The sequence below is a fragment of the Saimiri boliviensis genome, chromosome 14, assembly GCF_048565385.1.
Source record: "Saimiri boliviensis isolate mSaiBol1 chromosome 14, mSaiBol1.pri, whole genome shotgun sequence".
Lineage (NCBI taxonomy): Eukaryota > Metazoa > Chordata > Mammalia > Primates > Cebidae > Saimiri > Saimiri boliviensis.
In genome coordinates, this window is record NC_133462.1 from 34,315,890 (window position 1) to 34,331,454 (window position 15,565).

A 15,565-nucleotide genomic window follows, 5' to 3' on the forward strand; every position below is an offset into this window, starting at 1 on the left:
TTATGCTGCTAATCACAGAGCTGTGGGAGGCCGAGGTGGATCATTTGAGGTCAGGAGTTCAAGACCAGCCTGGCCAACATGGTGAAATGTTACGTCTCTACTAAGAATACAAATGTTAGCCAGGCATAGTAGTGGGAGCCTGCAGTCCCAGATACTTGGGAGGCTGAGGTGGGAGAATCGCTTGAACCCAGAGGCGGAGGTTACAGGGAGCTGAGATGGCGCCATTGCACTCCAGCCTGGGCTACAGAGTGAGACCTGTCTCAAAAAAACAAAGCTTAGCTCAGCATGGTGGCTCATGTAATTCTAAGTACTCCAGAGATTGAAGTGGATCACTTGTGCCTGGGAGGTTGAGGCTGCAATGAACGGTGATCACACCACTGCACTCCAGCCGGGGCAACAGTGAGACCCTGCTGTTAAATACATACTTACGTGTCTAAATAAACACAAATACCGTGGAATCTGTTAGCACGTCTGTCAAACCTGGACCTTGGCTGTGTAGGGATGAAGAGCAAGCTTCCTTACTGCCCTCTGAAGTTTCACTGAAAGTTACTGACAAAAGGCAGTTATAAAGACAAATGATATACAAATTTATTTCATCATAGTATCACCTGACAAGCCATCAGAATCAAGACCCAGAGATATAAGGAAAACTTTTTTTTTTTTTTTTTTTGAGATTGAGTAAGGCTGTTGCCTGGGCTGGAGGGCAGGGGCGACCTCAGCTCACTGCAACCCCTGGGTTCAAGGGATTCTCCTGCCTCAGCTTCCCAAGCAGCTGGGATTATAGGTGCCTGCCACCACATCTGATTAATGAAAAGTGTCTATTTTTATGCTTAGGTTCAACAAACTTTGAACACCCAGGTAGAAAATTGATCGGACAAAAAAGGGTTTGTCATGGTTCATGCCTATAATCTCAACACTTTGGGAGGCTGAGGCAGGTGGATCACTTGAGGCCAAGAGTTTGAGACCAGCCTGGGCAGCATGGAAAAACCTCATCTCTACTAAAGATAACAAAAATTAGGTGGGGATATGGTCCATCGGTAATCCCAACTACTCGGTTGGCTAAGAATCACTTGAACCTGGGAGGGCAAGGTTGCAGTGAGTCAAGATCTTACTACTGCACTCCACTGTTGCCTGAAGAACAGAGCAAGATTTAAGAGTGGGGAGTGGTTGTTTAATACCAATAGGCTGAGTAGAGAAACCTAGCAAGGCCTGTGTGTCTAGATTCTTCTTGGAATATAAGGAATACATGCTCAGAGAAGCCAAGAATCTAGATAGGCCTGTGTGGGGCAGAAACTTCTTTGACACAGGGGTCTTATGATCTAGAGTCAATAGGGTAGGTCAGATAATTTCTTTGTTTTGAGACAGAACTTCGAGAAGCCAAGGCAGGAAGATTGCTTGAGCCTGGTAGTTTGGGATCAGCCTGGCCTCAGCACAGAAAGATCTAATTTCTACAGAAAATATATATTTTTTGAGACAGAGGAGTCTTGCTCTGTCACCAGGCTGGAGGGCAGTGGCGTAATCTCAGCTCACTGCAACCTCTGCCTCCCAGGTACAAGCAATTCTCCTGCCTCAGCCTCCTAAGTAGCTGGGACTACACATGTGTGCTACCACACCCAGCTGATTTTTGTATTTTTAGTAGAGACGGGTGTGGCCATGTTGGCCAGGCTGGTCTTGAACTCCTGACCTCAGGTGATACACCCGCCTCAGCCTCCCAAAGTGATGGGATTACAAGTGCGAGCCACTGCACGCACCAGAAAAATATTTTTAAATTAGAAAGGCATGGTAGATGACACTGGTAGTCCCAACTACTCAGGAGGCTGAGGCAGGGGGATCGTTTCAACCTTGGGGAGGTAGAGGCTGCAGTGAGCTTGATTGCACCACAGGACTCCAGCCTGAGCGACGGGCAAGACGACCTCTCAAAAAACAAAAAACAAAAAAATTAGCTGGACGTCGTGGCTCATGCCTGTAATCCCAGCACTTTGGGAGGCCGAGGTGGCAAATCACGAGATCAAGAGATCGAGACCATCCTGGCCAACATGGTGAAACCCCGTCTCTACTAAAAATAAAAAAATTAGCCAGGGGTGGTGACACGTGCCTCTGGTCCCAGCTACTTGGGGGGGCGGAGGCGGAAGAATCGCTTGAACCCAGAAAGTGGAGGTTGCAGTGAGCAGAGATTGCCCCACTGCACTCCAGCCTGGCGACATTGCAAGACTTTGTCTTAAAATAAAATAAAAAATTGTTACTGAGACTATTTCCCAAGGCAGACTGCATAAAGTTAGAGCGGATTAAATACAGAATAAATACAGGACTCTCTCAGATCCCTATAACCCGGGCGCTGCATGGGACCCTGAAGCCTCCCACAGCCACACACTGGTGGCCAAACGCGCGGACGCGGAGCCTACCCTCCGGTTCCCCGGCAGCGCCTGCGCTCGCAGCCCCTGGACCGCCAAACCGCCGCCTAACGGTCGGCGCCCCCCGGCGTGTCGCCGAATTCCCAAGGGGGAGGAGCTAGGAGCACACGCCCGGACTCACGTGCGGCGCAAGCAGAGCTCACCAGGGGCGGGGCCGGCGCATGCGCAAAGGGTGCGAGTTAAAAGGCGGGAAAAGACGGAATGGAGCGACAGGGAGTACGCTACGCTTGCTTCCTTCGCGCGCGTGGGGCGGGCGGACAAGTGGGCAGAGAACGGCTGCGATCCCAGCCTTCTCCAGCGAACCCGAACCCGGCCACTTGTCTTTTGCCATCGAGGCTGCCTCTCATCAGGCCTGGCCCCAAATTTCCTGACTGACTGAACCTGGCCCTGACGGACGATGCCCTGACAGTCTGATTTCCACACATGGCGCGTGGCCTGAGCGGAGTAGAGAAAGGCACAGACCCCCACGCACCGTGCCCGGCTTGCTTTTTCTTTTTTTCTTTCTTTTTTTTTTTTTTTTTTTTTTTTTTTGAGACGGAGTTTCGCTCTATCGTCCAGGAAGGAATGTAGTGGTGGGATCTCGGCTCACCGCAACCTCCGCCTCCCGGGTTCAAGCGATTCTCCGGCCTCAGCCTCCCGAGTAGCTGGGATTACAGGCAGGTGCCACCATGCCCAGCTAATGTTTTGTATTTTTAGTAGAGACGGGGTTTCACCATGTTGACCAGGATGGTCTCGATGTCTTGACCTCGTGATCCACCCGCCTCGGCCTCCCAAAGTGCTGGGATTACAGGCTTGAGCCACCGCGCCCGGCCTTGAGACGGAGTTTACCATGTTGGCCAGGCTGGTCTCAAACTCCTGACCTCGTGATCCACCTGCCTTGGCCTCCCAAAGTGCTGGGATTACAGGCATGAGCCACCTCGCTGGCCTCATGTCTTGTCTTTGTTTTTTGTTTTTTTTTTTTTTGTTTTTTTTTTTTTTTTGATTCAGAATCTTGCTCTATCGCCCACGCTGGAGTGCAGTGGCCTCATCTCTGCTCACTGCAACTTCCATCTCCTGGGTTCGAGCGGTTCTCTTGCCTCAGCCTCCCAAGTAGCTGGACTTTACAGGCATGTGCCACCATGCCTGGCTAATTTTTATATTTAGTAGAGACAGGGTTTGAACATGTTGGCCAGGCTGGTCTCGAACTCTTGACCTCACAATTTGTCTGCCTCAGCGTCTCAACGTGCTGGGATTACAGCATGAACCACCTCGCCCTGCCCCGACTTCATTTCTTTTCTGCTACCTCTTTCTCAAAGGACTCCAGCCGACACGCATACCTGTTAGGAGCCCAGGCCCCCCAGTTCTGCTCCCACAGCCCTGCCCGCACCCAGCCCCTCCAGGTCTGGTGTCCAGGCGTTCCCCAGGGACACTGGGTCCTTTCACCCCATTCCCCTATCCTCATGGCACCACCTCAGCCCTGCCCATCTCTCCTCTGGGTCCCCACCGTCCCGCAGTGGCACATCGAGGTGCCCAGGAGGGTGATTTGTTCACTCCTCATCCCCCCTCCTGACTGTGCTCGTAGGTGGACGTGCCCCATGTAAAGTGCAAAGACCAGGAGCCGCAGCCCTTGGGGGAGAGCAACGCGCATCAGCAGTTCAAGGAGAACCGTGAGGAGGAAGCTGGTGGAGGGCCAGATAGGTGAGGAAGATCCTGTCCCAACGGGTCCACATGGGCCCCTGGGCCCTTCTCGTTCACCCTTTTCTTCCCCAAGTATCTGCCAGTGTTTACTTTTTTTCTCTCTCTTTCTTCCTGACACAGCATCTTGCTTTGTCACTATGCAGTGGCACGATCATGGCTCACTGCAGTTTCCACCTCCCAGACTCAAGTGATCCTCCCACCTCAGCCTCCCAAATAGCTGGGACTACAGGTATGCCAAAACGTCCAGCTATTTTGTTAAAAAAATATTTAGGCCAGGCATGGTGGCTCACGCCTGTAATCCCAGCACTTTGGGAGGCCAAGGTGAGTGGATCACTTGAGGCCAAGAGTTCAAGACCAGCCTGGCCAACATGGCCATCTTTACTGAAAATACAAAAAATTAGCGGGATGTGGTGGGGGCGCCTGTAATCCCAGCTACTTGGGAGGCTGAGGCAGGAGAATTGCTTGAACCCAGGAGGCAGAGGTTGTAGTGAGCTAAGACTGTATCATTGCACTCCAAGCTGGGTGACAGAGTGAGACTGTGTCTCAAAAAAAAAAAAAAAAAAAAATTCTGTAGCCTGGGCATGGCAGTTCACTCCTGTAATTCCAGCACTTTGGGAGGCTGAGATGGGTGGATCACAAGGTCAGGAGTTTGAGAATAGTCTGGTTAATATGGTGAAATCCCAAAATCCCATCTCTACTGAAAATACAAAAATTAGCTGGGCACAGTGGTGCTCCTGTAATCCCAGATACTTGGGAGGCTGAGGCAGGAGAATTGCTTGAACTTGGGAGGTGGAGCTTGCAGTAAGCCGAGATTGTGCCACCATACTCCAGCCTGGCAATGGAGCAAGACTCTGTCTCAAAAAATATATACATATTTAGTAGAGGACAGGTGTGGTAGCTCACGACTGTAATCCCAGCACTTTGGGAGGCCGAGGTGAATGGATCACTTGAGGTCGGGAGTTCAAGACCAGACTGGCCAACATGGCAAAACTTCATCTCTACTAAAAATACAAAATTAGTCAGGTGTGGTGGTGCATGCCTGTAATCCCAGCTACTTGGGAGGCTGAGGTGGGAGAATCACTTGAACCCAGGAGGTGGAGGTTGCATTGAGCCAAGATTGCACCATTGCACTCCAGCCTGGGCAACGAGAGTGAAACTTCGTCTAAAAAAAAATAATAAGGCCAGGTACAGTGGCTCACGCCTATAATCCCAGCGCTTTGGGAGGCCAAGGCCACCAGGTGGATCAAGAGGTCAGCAGTTCAAGACCAGTCTGGCCAACATAGTCAAACCCCATCTCTACTAAAAATGTAAAAAATTAGCCAGGTGTGGTGATGTGCGCCTGTAATCCCAGCTACTTGGGAGGCTGAGGCAGGAGAACCACATGAACCCTGGAGGTTGCAGTAAACAGAAATCACGCCATTGTACTCCAGCACAGGCAACAGTGTGAGACTCCATCTCAAAATAATAAATAATAAAAAGATATGGCTGCTTTGTAGAGAATGGTTGGGAGGGAGAATGAGTGGATGTAGGGAGGTCCAGTGGGAGGCTTCTTCAGGGGGTGGCCTTTAGCAGGGCAGATGGAGGAAGTGCCTTGTGCCATGAGACACAGGAAGGGGAATGCGGGAGGATGTCTCCCAGCTGTGGTGTGCTGGAGCTAGCTCCTACCACGTTGCAAGAGATGATTCTACACATCTCTTCTCAACTTGGCACTTAGCGTCTTCATGTTGGTAGCTAGCTTGAGACTGGCTATGGTGGGAGTCTCTGTACCACAAAAATTGGCAAACGCTCTGAAACAGGGCTTCCCCCCCATCACAAAGCCAGTTGCTAAATTGCTTACCAGCACATCACTGCTGCCTGCTTTCCAGCTTGTGGTGGTTTCCAGTAGGTGGCGGCTTTTTTGGCAGAGACAGGAACACAAGTTCTGTCTTGTCCTTGATTTTCTGAGCCATTTTAGGTGGCCAGGGACATCCACATGTCCAGGATACAGCTGGACTTTCTGACCCAGAACCGGGGTGGGGCGAGGGGCTGGAGATGGTGTCTTGGGAGTCACTGTTTCAGCAGCAGCTGTGGAATGAATGAGCTCACCTGGGGAAAGAGTGAGAGGAGGCTTAGGACAGGGCCCTGAGGACCCCAGCAGAAATAAAGCCAGCTTCCCTGGCCCCCCACATTCCTTGGTTATAAAGCAGGCCATGGGGTGGAATGGTTTCTAGGTGTGTGCTATCAATTGGAGACCAAAAAAAGGGAAGCAATGGCTGAAGTCGCTTTGTTGATAATACCTTACTTCAGAATACCATGTTTCGACCAGGATCTGTGTGGTGAAGAGGCACAGACCGCTGCAAATCATTTAGAAACTTCAAGGAGCTCCACAGGAACTCCGGGCCAAAAAACAAATGGATAAAACCAGTGCAGGGGCCAGTTAATAGATCCAGCAGCAGATACTCAGCAACATGATTAAAATGTTAACATGTTTCCAGAGAGAAAAGGAGAGGTTGAGGAACTGGCTCATCAGCTTCGATTCAAACGTTCCCCCCTTCCTGGCTGTACTTCAGCAAAAAACTGTTTTGCCCAAGCGCCAGAGATTCTGTTGTGTTCCCCCCTTGAATGTCTGATTAGCTTGCCTGCTCTCCTGGGACTGCCGCCCGCGGTGGTCATAAGTGGTTGGCGGATTGTTTACTTGTATATCTGTTAGAGGCCACGGAGGGAGGGCCCCACCAGCGGGCGGCTCTGGCTCAGTCGCCTGCCAATCACAGCTTTACCTGGAGCGAACAGATGGTCTCTTCGCTTAGACCCATTTCCTCCGCAGCTCCTGGGCCCCCTGCCAGCGTGGGCTCTGCTTGGGAACTGTGTCCTAATCCTTGCAGCCAAATTAGGGACTTCTTAGAAGGACAGACCATAATAAACGAACGCAGCGATGTGTTCACAGCCCCCAGCCCATTGCCCAATCCCTGAGCAGGCCAGGCACACGCGACGTGCTGTGTTGGGCTAACTTGCATTCTCTGGCCTCGGTCCAGGGTTCGGCAACAGAAGCCGGCCTAGGAACCGGGAAAGCCAGCAACAAGGACACCACGCATTTTGTTTATTAAAGTTAATTGGTGAATGCAGGCCCAGGGAAGCCTGTGATCATTAGCATCCTCATTAATATGCAGCTGCTGAGTATTAAGAAAAATGAGATCGAAAGGAATAAATCCCCAAAGGAGAGGCTGGAAAAATAAAGAAGCTCTCAGCAGACATCTGATGCAGGTCTTTATCCTACCATGAAACTTGAATTAGCTGAATTCAAGTGCTTTTTTTTTTTTTTTTTTACTGTTTGCTTAGCTGCGAGGAAAACCGGTTCCAGCCTCATCCCTTGAGCCTTAGAAAGAAGCCGCTCTGAACCATTAGCAGCTCAAGCAGGTTGTGAACAATCACACAAAAAGAAACACCTGGTGCTCTCATTGATTTTCATTTTAGGGTCTGAAACGGTTGAGAGCATCCAGGAGAGGTTCAGACAACAAGGCCGACTGTGGGTTCGAGGAGGTGTGGGAGCCGCAGTGTCGGTGCTGCATTCATTTAGATATTCAGCAACTGATGTTTTTGGGGTGCTGAAAAACACAGATGAATAGGGTGCAGTCTGCACCCTCAAGATGGTGTGTGCTGGAGGGCACTGATATTAATAAATTATGGCAGCTTTGTAACCAGCAAGACCACAGTGTTGTGTGAGTAGAGAAGAAAAGTTCCAAATATTCCATTACGAAGGAGGCAGGAAAGGAAATTCATTCCAGGCAAAGGCTGACACGTTTGGCGAAATTGTGGAAGGTCCCCGATTGCTGCACATGGAGGGGCTGTAGAAATCTGTAAGGCTGGGCTCAGTGGCTCACGCCTGTAATCCCAGCACTTTGGGAGGCCGAGACCAATGGATTACAAGGTCAGGAGTTCAAGACCAGCCTGGCCAACATGGTGAAACCCTGTCCCTACTAAAAATATAAAAATTAGCAGGATGTGGTGGTGGGTGCCTGTAATCCTAGCTACTCAGGAGACTGAGGCAGGACAATTGCTTGAACCTGGGAGGCAGAAGTTGCAGTGAGCTGAGGTCACACCATGGTGCTCCAGCCTGGGCGAGAGATCAAGACTCTGTCTCAAAAAAAAAAGGCCGGGCGCGGTGGCTCAAGCCTGTAATCCCAGCACTTTGGGAGGCCAAGGTGGGCGGATCATGAGGTCAGAAGATCGAGACCATCCTGGCCAACATGGTGAAACCCCGTCTCTACTAAAAAATACAAAAATTAGCTGGGTGTGGTGGCGTGCACCTGTAGTCCCAGCTACTAGGGAGGCTGAGGCAGGAGAATTGCTTAAACCCAGGAGGCGGAGATTGCAGTGAGCCGAGATTGCACCACTGTACCCCAGCCTGGCGCCTGGTGACAAAGCAAGACTGTCTCAAAAAAAAAAAAGAAATAAATGAAAAGAAGTATATAAAATAAAGGTCACTATGGCCTAGTTGAGAAGTGCAAGTTATAGAGCTGCTAATGATGGTAGATTTAGAGAAATTAAAACGGTAGATCATGCCTGTAATCCCAGCACTTTGGGAGGCCTAGGCAGGCAGATCACCTGAGGTCAAGAGATTGAGAACTGCCTGATAAACATGGTGAAACGCTGTCTCTACTATAAATACAAAAATTAGCTGGGCATGGTGGCATGCACCTGTAATCCCAGCTACTGCGGAGGCTGAGGCAGGAGAATCGCATGAACCCGGGAGGCAGAGGTTGCAGTGATGTGAGGTGGCACCTCTACACTCCAGCCTGGGAGACAGAGTGAGATTCCATCTCAAAAAAAAAAAAAAAAAAAGAGAGGATTTTGAGACAGGATGCAGAGGGACAGAGAAAAGCCGGACTCTAGACTTGCTGCTAAGTTTCAGGCTAGGGAACCAGGTGGCTTTTTATGTCATTCACTAAGGGAAGGGAGGATGAAATCGGGTTGCCAGGGAAATGATGCTGTTGGTTGTGCAAATGTGGAGTTTCAGATGCCTTTGAGACAGCCAAGTGGGGAGGCTGGGAGGTTGCTTAGAATGTTCTTGGGAGCTCAGGAGAGAGGCTCAGGAGCGAGGACTGGGATGACAGAATTCAGGTGATCAAATTCGAGTGTGGATGGTAATGGAAAGTACTTTTGCAAGTTATTTATTTATTAGCAGAACATTTATTTCTTCTCTCATGAGGGGTAGGTACTAAAGATACAAAGATGAATGAATGAGACATGGCGCTGGCCCTCCAGGAGACTAGAAGGGGAGGCCAAGGTGTAGACAATGACACCATAGGTGCTGTGTGCACCTAACCCAGCCAAGGAACATGTTTTTTTTTTTTTTTTTTTTTTTGGAGATGGAGTTTCACTCTTGTTGCCCGGGCTGGACTGCAATGGCACGATCTCAGCTTGCTACAGCCTCCACCTCCTGGGTTCAAGCAATTGTCCTGCCTCAGCCTCCTGAGTAGCTGGGATTATAGGTATGTGCCACTTGTAATCTGTTCTGTTTTTAAAGCAGAGAACAAGGCATTGGCAGCACAATCTATATGCAGAATTTTTCTAGATTTTATGATCTTTGTCTCAATTTTAGTTATCTCCTCCATACCCAACTGAAGTTCCATTTTATTACATTGAATATTATGAAGTTACATAACATTACATATTACTCAACATTTTTCATTCTGTTTAGCTTTTTAGACAGCTATCCGTCTTCTGCCACTATTTCACTGGTTAACGCATATTTGAATACATATTTACAGTTACATGTACGGCGTGGGACAACTTTGTGTGTGTGCGCATTTCTTTAAATGCTTTTTTTTTTTTTTTTTTTTTTTTTTTGTAGGATGGAGTCTCCCTCTGTCACCCAAGCTGGATTGCAGTGGTGCAGTCTCAGCTCACTGCAACCTCCCCCTCCTGGGTTTAAGGGATTCTTCTGCCTCAGCCTCCTGAGTAGCTGCGACTACAGTCATGTGTCACCACAGCCAATTTTTGTATTTTTAGTATAAAGATGGGGGTTTCACCATATTGGCCAGGCTGGTCTCAAACTCCTGACCTCGTGATCCATCTGCCTCGGCCTGCCAAAGTGCTAGGATTACAGGTGTGAGCCACCTTGCCCTGCCTAAATGCTCTTTAAATATAATTCAACAGGTATTTACCTCACCTGGTGGGGGCAAACAGGTGCAGATACAGTATAGCCCCAGGCGGTCAACATCACCCAGTAGGTTGGGAAAGGGATGCAGCAGGTTAGTGACAGGAAAGTCACTTAAGAAAGCATCAGCCTGAGCACAGTGGCTCACCCCTGTAATCCCAGCACCATAAGAGGCCAAGGCAGGAGGATCACTTGAGGTCAGGAGTTCTCGACCAGCCTGGCCAACATGGTGAAACCCCATCTCTACTAAGAATATGAAAATTATCTGGACGTGGTGATGTGTGCCTGTAACCCAGCTACTCAGGAGGCTCAGGCAGAATGGCTTGAACTTGGAAGACGGAGGTTGCAGGAGATTGCTGATTGCATCAGTCAGGCGCAGTGGCTCATGCCTGTAATCCCAACATTTTTGGAGGCCAGAAGATTGACAGCAGCCTGGACAACATAGGGAAATCTAGTCTCTATTTAAAATTATTTTTTAAAATTAGCTGCGAATGGTATCATGTGCTTCTAGTCCCACCTAGTCAGGAGGGTGAAGTGGGAGGATCACTGGAGCCCAGGAGGTTGACGCTGCAGTGAGCTATGATTGTGCTACTGTACTTCAGCCTGGGCAACAAAGCAAGACTTTGTCTCTATTAAAAAAAGAAAAAAAGTAAGAAAGAAAGCATTGATACTATTACTAGTATTCCAAAGAAGTGAGTTGGTGTCATAAAACAACAGTGGGCTTTGGGGACAGACAGCTCTCCTTGGTCTGGAACTTTGGGCATATTCAGTTGCGCCTCTTGGTCTGTTTTCTCAGCTGTAAAATGGGGGTGCCATTCTCATTGTTGAGGGTGTGTGTGTGAATGGAATAACCTAGGAAGCATGCCTCATGTCACCCATAGGAGGCAACACCACCAGTCCCTTTCTACCACGTAGCTCTTTCAGATCAGCCGCTCTTGGGAGAGTTTGGTGCTGACCTCAGCGTCCTTTACATTGAGAAGTCAGGTTTCTCGCCCTTGTGTTGCCACCTCCAGTGCCAGTCGCCAGCTGACAGTGCTGGAAGGGAAGTCGGGACTCTACTTCTCCTCTCTCGACTCGAGCATCGACATCCTACAGAAGAGAGCCCAGGAGCTGATCGAAAACATCAATGAGAGCAGGCAAAAGGACCACGCACTCATGACCAACTTCAGGAACAGCCTGAAGACCAAGGTGACAGACTCCACCCAGTATGGGGGGATTCCTTATGCAAAAGAGGAGGGAATGAACCGCTGATGAATGTCTGTTGTGCCAAGCACGGTGCTAGGCTATTCATACACAGCACAGGTGCTCCTCCGCTTACGATGGAGTTACATCCCCACAAACCCATTCCAAGTTAAAAATACTGTAAGTTGGCCAGGAGTGGTGACTCATGCCTGTAACCCCAGCACTTCGGGAGGCCAAGGTGGGCAGATCATGAGGTCAGGAGCTCAAGACCAGTCTGGCCAATATGGTGAAACCCCATTTCTACTAATAACACAAAAATCTGCTGGGCATAGTGGCGTACACCTGTAGTCCCACTACTCAGGAGGCTGAGGCAGGAGAATAGCTTGAACCCAGGAGGCAGAGGTTGCAGTGAGCTGAGATTGTGCTTCTGCACTCCAGCCTGGGCAACAGAGCAAGACTCTGTCTCAAAAAAAAAAAAAGAAAAATGCTGTAAGTCAAAAATAAGTTGAACCCTAGTAAGCTGCGGACCATCTGTATCTCAGTTTACCCTTAGATAGTCCTACAGAGAAGCTACTGGACCCATCTTATAGATAAGGCTTGGAAATGAATGATTTGCATGACAAGAGAGCTAGGCTGTGGAAGGGCACGTTGGATGTCCTCCTGCCTCCAATACCCAGCCTTTTTACTTCACACAAGGTCTAGCAGCTATGGGAGTAGGGGGTCGAGGCACAACTTGCACTGTCACATCCGTATGTCCAGCAGAAGCCATCAAATGGTCTGTGACTGCAGAGTGTCTGTGACTGGAGAGTGAGGTTCTTCAGCACACCCGGGGCTTATGTCTTGTGAAAGCTGGTGTTATGTTCAGGTCTTCCATGAATGGTTGCGCCTGATGCCTCTTAAGAATACAGAATGGGGAGATAGGCACAGTGGCTGACACCTGTAATCCCAGCACTTTGGGAGGCCACGGCAGGTGGATCACTTGAGGCCAGGAGTTAGCACCTGGCCAACATGGTGAAACAAAAATTAGTCAGGCGTGGTACCATGTGCCTATAGTTAGGGCAAAAAGTTAAAAAAAAAGAATATATAATGGATCATGTGAGTGGCACAGCTTGCTGATTCGTTGTCTGGATGACAGATTGACTTTATGACTTTATTTTCCTTTTTCTTTTTTTTTTTTTTCTTTTGAGACGGAGTTTCACTCTTGTTACCCAGGCTGGAGTGCAATGGCGCGATCTCGGCTCACCGCAACCTCCGCCTCCTGGGTTCAGGCAATTCTCCTGCCTCAGCCTCCTGAGTAGCTGGGATTACAGGCATGTGCCACCATGCCCAGCTGATTTTTTGTATTTTTAGTAGAGACGGGGTTTCACCATGTGATCAGGATGGTCTCGATCTCCTGACCTCGTGATCCACCCGCCTCTGCCTCGCAAAGTGCTGGGATTACAGGCGTGAGCCACCGCGCCCGGCCCCTTTTTCTTTTTTTTAAATAGAGACGAGCTTTCACCATGTTGGCCAGGATGGTCTCGATCTCTTGACCTCGTGATCCGCCCGCCCTGGCCTCCCAAAGTACTAGGATTACAGGCTTGAGCCACCGCACCCGGCCTTTCTTTTTTCTTTTGCTTGGCAGGCTCAAAACAATTTTTTTTTCCTTTTTCTTTCTTTCTTTTTTTTCCTGAGACGGAGTCTGCTCTGTTGCCCAGGCTGGAGTGCAGTGGTGTGATCTCAGCTCAACATAACCTCCGCCTCCCACGTTCAAGCGATTCTCTTGCCTCAGCCTCCTGAGTAGCTGGGATTATAGGCAAGCACCACCATGCTGGGCTAATTTTTGTGTTTTTAGTAGACATGGGGTTTCAGCATGTTGGCCAGCCTGGTCTTGAACTCCTGACCTCGTGATCCACCCACCTTGGCCTCCCAAAGTGCTGGGATTATAGGCATGAGTCACTGTGCTGGGCTTTATTTATTTATTTATTTATTTTTGATACACTACCCGGAAGCCACTTTGTTGGCTGCCTCTTCTAGTCCCTGTTCTGTGTACTTCCGTCCTAACTTGGCTGAGCTTGTACTGCACAGTTCTGTGACATGTGTCCCTAGGTGACTCTGTCATCATTTGAACATCATAGAATGAATTAACACCAACCTAGATGGTAGTCTACTACACACCTAGGCTACGTGGAAGAGACTCTTGCTCCTAAGCTGCAAGCCTGCACAGCATGTTACTATACTGAATACTGTAGGCACTTGTAACACAATGGTAAGCATTTGTGTATCTCAATATATCTACACATAGAAAAGGTACAGTAAAAACACGGTATTATACGCTTATGGGCCATCATTGTATATATAGTCTGGCATTGGCCAAAATGTCATGCAGCACACAACTGTATATACTTTTGCCTCTTAAAAAAAAAAAGTTACGTATAGGCAGTCTTGACCCCTAGTCACTGCACTGGGTTTTGGCTTTTTTTTTTTGAGACGGAGTTTCGCTTGTTACCCAGGCTGGAGTGCAATGGCGCAATCTTGAGTCATCGCAACCTCTGCCTCCTGGGTTCAGGCAATTCTCCTGCCTCAGCCTCCTGAGTAGCTGGGATTACAGGCACGCGCCACCATGCCCAGCTAATTTTTTTGTATTTTTAATAGAGACGGGGTTTCACCCTGTTGACCAGGATGGTCTCGAGCTCTTGACCTTGTGATCCACCCCCCTCAGCCTCCCAAAGTGCTGGGATTACAGGCTTGAGCCACCACACCTGGCCTGGTTTTTTTTTTTTTTTTTTTCTTTTCTTTTCTTTTTTCTTTTGAGGTAGGGTCACTCAGGCTGGAGTGCAGTGGTGCGATCATGGCTCACTATAGCCTCCAACTTCTGGGCTCGAGCAATTTGAGGCTGGCTTCAGCCTTCCCAGTAGCTGGGACTGTAGGTGCACATCACCATGCCTTGCTAATTTGCTTTTGTTTTTGTTTGAGACAGAGTTTCACTCTTGTTGCCCAGGCTAGAGTGCAACAGCGTGATCTCGGCTCACCACAACCTTTGCCTCCTGGGTTCAAGCGATTCTCCTGCCTCAGCCTCCCAAGTAGCTGGGATCACAGGCATGTGCCACCATGCCTGGCTAATTTTGTATTTTTAGTAGAGACAAGGTTTCTCTATTTGGTCAGGCTGGTCTCAAACTCCCAACTTCCGGTGATCCACCTGCCTCAGCCTCCCAAAGTGCTGGAATTACAGGTGTGAGCCACCACACCGCCTTGCTGATTTTTAAATTCTTCTTTTTTTTTTTTTTGGAGGCAGGGTTTCTCCATGTTGGCCAGGCTGGTCTCAAACTCCTGACCTCAAGTGATCCAAAGTGCTGGGATTATAGGCGTGAGCCACTGCACCCGACCTATTTTGCCATTTTCATAAGATAATTCTTAGAACTCTAAAAAACTCAATACTGATGTCTGGTGATACCTCTTGTTTGATTTTCCAAAAATAAATCTTACTCTTTAAAAGGTTTCGGATCTGACAGAGAAATTAGAGGAGAGGATCTATCAGATTTATAATGACCACAACAAGATCATCCAGGAAAAGCTCCAGGAGTTCACCCAAAAAATGGCAAAGATTAGCCATTTGGAAACGGAGCTCAAACAAGTCTGCCACAGCGTGGAGACTGTGTACAAAGACCTGTGTCTCCAGCCTGAGGTATGACCAAACTCACCCCAGGGGTGCTGCCTGAGGAACAGGGCAGGGATGGCCCAGCCAAGAGCAAATGTGAGCAGAAGCCAGGCACCCACCCCTGAGCCCACCAGGCCACAGTCCCTGCAAAGCCCTTGGTGAGCTCGCCATCTTGTTTGTGGTCCCCTATGTTAGGTGTGTCTGAGCTGAGAAGCCAAACATGTTGTCATGTCCCACTGTTGTATGAGCAGCTCTGTGGTGACAGAAAGGACAAAGTCCCCTGTCCCCTGCCACTCAGAAACCATCTCCTCTGCCCACAGCCCTGAGCCCGGCAGCCCTGGCACAGCCTAGCACTGCTAACCTGGGTTTCTTTTTTACAGCACAGCCTAAGACTCAGACGGCCAGACCACTCTAGAGGAAAGTCCCCACCACGTCCCAGCGACTCACAGCCCCCAGACATGTTCGTTTCTTCTGTGGCTGAAACTACATCTCAGGTGGTTACCAGTAAACCAGCCTGACACC

General features: G+C 49.2%; 1 protein-coding gene across 1 annotated transcript; it reads left to right on the forward strand.

Moving 5' to 3' along the window:
• The first annotated feature begins 1,026 nt into the window (after window positions 1-1,026).
• SYCE2 (synaptonemal complex central element protein 2) lies at window positions 1,027-15,561 on the forward strand. Its single transcript, XM_074385524.1, has 6 exons — window positions 1,027-1,037; window positions 2,364-2,583; window positions 3,973-4,088; window positions 11,238-11,412; window positions 14,882-15,070; window positions 15,424-15,561. Exons 1-6 carry the CDS (start codon window positions 1,027-1,029, stop codon window positions 15,559-15,561), a joined length of 849 nt encoding a protein of 282 aa, XP_074241625.1.
• The last annotated feature ends 4 nt before the right edge of the window (window positions 15,562-15,565 follow it).